The sequence below is a fragment of the Mugil cephalus genome, chromosome 19 (genome assembly GCF_022458985.1).
Source record: "Mugil cephalus isolate CIBA_MC_2020 chromosome 19, CIBA_Mcephalus_1.1, whole genome shotgun sequence".
Classification (NCBI taxonomy): Eukaryota; Metazoa; Chordata; class Actinopteri; order Mugiliformes; family Mugilidae; genus Mugil; species Mugil cephalus.
Window position 1 is genome coordinate 5,744,543 of NC_061788.1, and position 6,797 is coordinate 5,751,339.

At 43.2% G+C, this 6,797-nt stretch overlaps 1 protein-coding gene across 12 annotated transcripts in view; it reads left to right on the top strand.

The window, feature by feature from the left end:
- The window catches only part of LOC124997051 (disabled homolog 2-interacting protein-like), a 152,713-nt gene extending 148,742 nt beyond the window's left edge, over positions 1-3,971 (top strand). For all 12 annotated transcript variants that reach the window (XM_047570561.1, XM_047570557.1, XM_047570560.1 and 9 more), the window contains one exon: positions 1,226-3,971. In XM_047570561.1, the coding sequence (XP_047426517.1) occupies positions 1,226-1,393 (168 nt within the window). In that variant the 3' untranslated portion in view covers positions 1,394-3,971. The remainder of the gene's footprint in view (positions 1-1,225) is intronic.
- Positions 3,972-6,797: the final 2,826 nt, after the last annotated feature.

The window sequence follows — 6,797 nt, forward strand, 5'->3', positions numbered from 1 at the left end:
GAAAGCAATCATAATTTGTACAGTAATATAAATGGAGGAATAAAACCCTGCGTTTTGTGGATGTTCTACGCCAGCGAGAAATTAAGTGCAAATATGCGTCTTTGTTGATTAATGTCAAAGTGTTTTTTAACAACAGAACAGAGAGAAAAAAAAAAAGAACCACACCGCAACATGACATTTACCCACATCCAAACACAAACGTGCTTAGGTGATTAATCTCCTTCACGCCCGCGGTAATGAGAGTGTTCATCTGCAAATAAATGTGCGACAATAATATAAGTCGTCTCCGTCAGTAAACAGGCGCACAAAGAAGGAAAATTAAAAGGTGGTTACGAAGGCAGAGAGGAACGCCCGCTCTGTGGATAAACTCGCACAGGCGCCGTTTTTAACTCCAAACTTAATTTGTTTCGGCGATTATTTTCGCGCGGGAACAAATTTCCTCCCGTGTGAGCGATGTCTCCTGCAGAACACTTGACTTTGTGAAGACAGCAGCGTCGACGTGAGTTGATTTTAGAGTAAAAATGAAGCAAACTAGTGTTCTGCTCAGTCCATCAACGACACTCGTCTTCTCAGTAAATATGTACATCACCACTTCCTTGCATTGGCCACACTGATGCTATTCTCCTGGGGATAGCATAGCAACTTGCTAGCATCCAAAAAAAAAACACTTAAACATACTTCAACATTATATTAACTACTTAAAATGACAGAAACCATCTTTGAAAAAATAAATATTAGATGTGTATTTCAGTGTTTTTGTTTGGCCCAAGTCTCATCCACTAACATGGGGGAGGCGGAGCTTATGCAGCTATACTGCAGCCTTCAGCCACCAGGGGGAGCTCTACTTGCTTTGACTTCGCATTTGATGATCGGAAGTTGTCAATGTTTTCTGGGGATGTCCCCTTATCACCTTTTATTGGTCGAAGTTTGAGGTGAAATAAAATTCATCATGTCCAAACGCTGGAGATAAATACATATGAAGGAAAATGCCAGTTGTCTAGTGCAATAGAAAACATGGAGGCAGATGTAGGACGGCGTTAAAGTAAAAATGAAATATTTATTACGAGGTAGAAAGTGATGTCCTCCCTCCAGAATATTCTGGAAAAACATGGATTGAGCGAGTACATAAGCCTGAGCTTGTGTCTCGTCCTGAGTTTATTAAATCCAGTTTGGGTGCGGCGTCCAGCCTGTGTGTCTGACTCTGCCTGTGCGTTTTTTTTTGCAGGAGAAGCGCATAGCGTCTCTGGACGCCGCCAACGGCCGCCTGATGAGCGCCCTCAGTCAGCTGAAGGAGCGCTACAGCATGCAGACCCGCAACGGCATCTCCCCGACCAACCCCACCAAGCTGCAGATCACGGAGAACGGAGAATTCAGGAACAGCAGCAACTGCTGAACGGACCCCGGCGTGTAGCCCCCCCCCCCCACATCCCCTCCCCCTTCCTCTCTCCCCCTCCCTCCCCCAGAGTGAGTATCTGAGAGAGTGTCTGAGCGTGTACAGTTTAGACGGCGACGGGGACGCATGAACGCATGCCTGACTGAAAGACTGCCGGAAAACCGGAGCGCGTCCGAAGAGGAGGCGGAGCTTCGTGATTGACACTTTGGAGGGACGGTGCGGGGACAGGTCACCAGGCAGCCTTCAGCCAGGAGGAGGCGGGGGGCGGAGCCTGTACATAGAAAACTCAGAGCGACCCGTGAGTTCAACACTTGGCCGGTGAACGGATGCATCCACCGCCGGGACACTTGGAGCCCCCCCCTCCCCCCACCCCCTCATCCCCGTCTACGAACTGGGACAAACCACTATATAACCACCACCACCACCACCACCACACGGTCGCCCTAGCAACCCCCTCCTCTTCCTCCCTCTTGAAGTGGACCCACTTTAAATCATGCATCGAGGATTATCCCTATAGTCGTCTTGAGGGGAATATTTTTGTGTGCTTTATTTTAAAAGTCATCATTTCTAAAGAACCAAATAGTTTTTTTTTTTTTTTTTCCCAGCCCAAAACAATCTGCTTTAATTTTCCCGTTCACCCCCCGGGGGTGTGTTCCTGAGCGTCCCTCCCCCCTTTCCCCTCCCCTCCTCTCCCCTCCCTACGTAGTGCACTTTGTGAAAAGCTATTGGTACATGAATCGCCTTAAGTAAAGGAACACACCTCGAGTTTCTCCCCGTCTCTGCAAAAAAAAATAAAAATTTAAAAAATAAAATAAAAAGAAAGGGCACAACTTATACTGTGGATTTGTAAAGAATACCAGATGTATCATAAACAGTAAACTATGTGATGCTATATTGATAAAAGTTTAATATAGATGTATGGAGTTTTTCCTTTTTTTTCTCTTTCTTCTATAGAGTATACACACATATACCTATATTTGATAACGTCAAATATAAAAAGCAGCCCTTTATTTAGTGAGTGACATGGAGTTTTATTTTTCTTCTCGGACGATGAAAATGAGCAACAAGAGCTGTGTAGCTTCGCTTGGAGCCCCCACCACCCCAACCCCCACCCCAACCCCTCAGCCCCCCCTAGAGGAGACGGAGACCACGGCGAGCATTGATCAGCACCTCAACCATCCTTCCTTCCTTCCTTCCTTCCAACGTTTAACCCTTTACATACAGTCGATATTAGAGCAAAGTGCTTGTGGTCGATTGGTTTCTTCTTCTTCTTCTCTTCCTGGTGCTCGTGGTCTTTTTTTTTTTTTTTTTTAACTTCCTCTGGTTGCACAAGAGCTGTTGAGATACTATACACTGGACCGATGAGCCGCAATGGCCTCCATCCTCCTCCTCCACCTCCATATCCTTACTGCTTTATTTGTCCGTGGTAATGAAGTATGCTGCATCCAAACTGTGACTCTATCGATCCTAGTGGCATCATCCCATCCCTCACCCATCCCTCACCCAGCCCTCACCCAGCCCTCACCCACATCCCTCGCTCTTCTGAATGTGAAGATGCTGACTCACAGTTGGTCTTAACATTGGAGTTGAATCCTCCCCCGCCATCGCTCCCGTCTCTATTTTGTATATTTTTGTATTCATTCATTTTTTTTTTTTTTTTATTATTATTATTATTATTATTTCTTACCTGTAACAAGACTATATACATCCAGGTGTGAGGCTCTCTGCATGCTTCATCCTTGCTCTAGAGCCAACATTTGTTTCTCTTTGGTTGCCGGTTTGAGACAGTTATGAAGATGATGATGATGACGTTGATGATGTTGATGAGTGGCTTGCTGCAGACATGACGTGAATATTACGCTATAACCGAGTGTATCGAGACAGCCTGGGAAAGTGTAAATAAAATGCTCACACTATTTTTACCTAATGTTAACGGAGCTTTTTGTAAATGTACCTTGTGCTCGGACTCTGCTGTATCATTATGGATATTGTAAATATAAAATAGCTCAGTCGGTCATCTGTCCTCATTGGGTAGAAATATACAACTAAATTAACCTTTCAGTGTTCTCTCTGTTGAACTTATTGTTTTGTTTTTTTTGTATTTAGAGTGTACTATCACTAGCTGAAAAAAAAAAAAATAGAAATGGAAAAAAGAAGCTGATTGAGTAGGAGTTTGACTCTTTGGAGGCCGAGTCCGGTCTCGATGAGATTCACAAGCACAACCCTGTATTTCTCATCAGTCCAGCTCTATGCACTTTTACATTCAGTGGTTGGTGTTGATAATTAGCTTTTTGTTTTTTTTTGTTTTTTTTTTACCTGTTTCAGGTGTTCAAAAACCTGGTAAAGGTCGTTTCTGGTGTAGCTCATTCATACAACTTTACCTGTTTAAGACAAAGTTGCCTCAGACTGAAGAATGCCCTGATTTTAATATATGAAATACTTCCCCGGTCGTCTTATTTCACCAGCCCACGAGCTCTATAGTACAAAAAAAAAGGTAAAACGGGGACTGTGTTACTTTTAATACCAAATGTTTCACCTTGACATGAATTAATTAGCAATAAAAACATGTTCCTGCTCAGTTCGGAGATTTGGTTCCAAGCCATTAGCTTTGGTTGTTAGCGTTGTTAGCACATTTTCTGAGTGTGCTTACAGCCAAAATATCTTTACATTTCAGCGTTGGTCTCAACACACGCATTTCAATATAAAAAGAATCTCACTCCTCCAAGCTAACTTCAAAACGTAAGAGCCCTGTGTTTTGGCTTTAGCATGTAGCTTTATTGTTACAGTTAGCTAGATTTAGGTCAGTTTTGTCACCATTTTAATTCAGTTTACAGACTGTTAGCAGTCAGCTAGACAGAAGTTTAGCATTTATGCTAGCCAAACGAAGACATTTTGATGCTAACATAGCAAATTGTAATGGGTTTGGATGGGACTGGAGTGAGATTTTTTATTTTGTTTTATTTATTTTTTTTTTTAGCGGGACTGGGGTGAAGCGAAGCGAATTTGAAAATAATGTTTAGTATATTAAATAAAGGACAAATTCATTTAATCACCCCAAATTCCTGGCAACAAAGAAATATATTTGATTGGCATGATCAGCTCCACAAATGCGCTCGCTATATTCATGGACTACAGAATCTATTTCTGATTGTGATCGGTCTGATTCTACGGTTGCTCATCCTAATGTGCATCGAGGTTTAAGTTGAAATGTCATTTGTGGCGTGTGAACTTATTGAAATGCGCGTGTGAGACTCGATGAGCGCTGGTTTACACATGTGAAGTACTCGGACGTACTTTACGGTTCTTAGCTGTTAACCTTTCATCGTTTCAACCTGATGTTAAACTATTATTTTTCTAGTGGTGGCACGAGTTGTTGCTGTTGACCAGCAAAAGTCACACAGTCTGGCTTCAGACTTTCCAAAAACGAAAATCAAATTAACAGCAGCCAGTCACGTGCGTCCCATAGACCGAGTACAAGAGGCGTTCAAGTGTTTGGTCTCTAATCTGACTTCTCAGCTCTCACCTCATTTTCATCATTTATCAGAAAACCACGAGCTCGCTCTCGACACAATTCAGCCGCTCCGACAAAAAAATAAATAAAAAAAATAAAGAAGAATCAAAATATAAAGCTATAAATAAAGTAAAAGATGTTGTATGTTTTCTATTGTAGAAAATACTTTTGTAAGTATGTTGAAAGTATAAAGTATTTGCTGGATTCTGCTTCCTTTGACGACGGTGACAAAACAATAATGTACAGAGGAATTTGTGTTGACAAAATGTGGCTGTGCAATTTATGTACATTTGCAACTAGACCTATTAAAAGTTTTATTTAGCTATTTTAAAGCCTCGTCCCCTCCTCGTGTCTCTGTCGTGTCGCCTACTTCCCCGCACTTGTTATTCCGAAATGTAAATGAAGCTCAAAGCCGGGGCATGAGAAGATGACTCACATGTTCATTAAATACTCAAGCAGGCCGCGATGGATGACAAGCAGCTAGAGAGAACATATGCTCAGACCAAAAGGCAGAGAGGAGGGTGTGATGATGATGATGATGATGATGATGGAGGGGTGTGAAATAGTGGTTTGAGCTGCGTCTCTCACGGAGCCTGACCTACATACTGCCTGATTGTTATTCCCTACAGTTGGTAGGTAAAAGCCATGAAAAGGCCTCAGAACAAAAACAGGGGATTTGTAGAAGGAGCTGTGAAGCCCCAAAAAAGAAAAAAAAAAACTTGCAATTGAAGTGTAGCTGTAACATGCACTTAGGGAGAGTGTTATTGTTATTATTATTATTAATATTACGCGTTAGAAACGGGAAACGTCGACCTCATTAGCAGCAGATCTCCACCGTGTGTGTGTGTTTTAAAGGAAAAAAGCCCCGTGTTGTTAATTGCTCCCTGTGAGGCTCACTTATTTCTCCGGCCAAGTGGAACAGGCTCCCTGCGGCAAAGACACACATTCAGGGCGTCAGGCTCATCAAACACGAGCTACGAGTCGTACCGTCTTTCTGTCTCCGTCTCCTCTCTTCTCTCTGGGAGGAGACACCCGGGATTCAGAAGCACTCAAAGGCTGGGACGGCTGGAGGAAGACGCCAAAGACGGCTTCCTGCCAAACGCCAGCTCTTTAACGTGGCAGCTATTTAACGCGTACCTGGAGGTTGTTATAGGAATAAATTCCTCTCAAAAGCTGCCAAAAAAAAAAAAAAAAAAACTTACTTCAGCCCCGGAATGAAAAATGAGAGATGGAGCCTGACGAGCGGCGCGCTCAGATTTTGATGAGGAGCTTCGTTTTCTCCGGGTGATTCATCGCTGCATTGCAGGGGGATAATGTTTCGCTTTTCACTCCAATAACAAATGATCTGTTTGTGATGAATGAGCCATCGCTGCCCCGTAGTCGAGCAGACGCGCAGCTGAAACACTTTTAGAAGTATGGTAACAATCGGTTAATGTGTTTAAATGCACGTGAGACGACAGCCCTGCAATAAATCCAAGTTTCATGAAGCAGCTGTTTGGGCCAAGTCTAAAGGAGCTGTTGATTTCTTTTTACTCAGTGTCCTGGGCTAAAATACCAGAAACACTTTAGGGTTCAGGTCCTAAGCAGAGGGTCTACTGCTCTCTTCCTGAGTATAAAACACTGAATCCGTTAGCGATAACACACGTGCGGCCATAAAAATGTGTAATACAACAAGATACATGATCAAGCATTTCTTACCAGTAAGTGTCAATAACAGACTCCGCCCACTGGGGGGTCAGAGACAAGTCAAAGTGCAATTACATATAATAGTGACTGGTGAGAGACGCAACCAGCGCTAAACGGTAACACAAGCACCGCGATGACTGGAGGTGGCGGCGCTGCCAAACACATCAAAGGCCTTGAAGCTTGTAGACATGAGCCAGTTCAGACTCA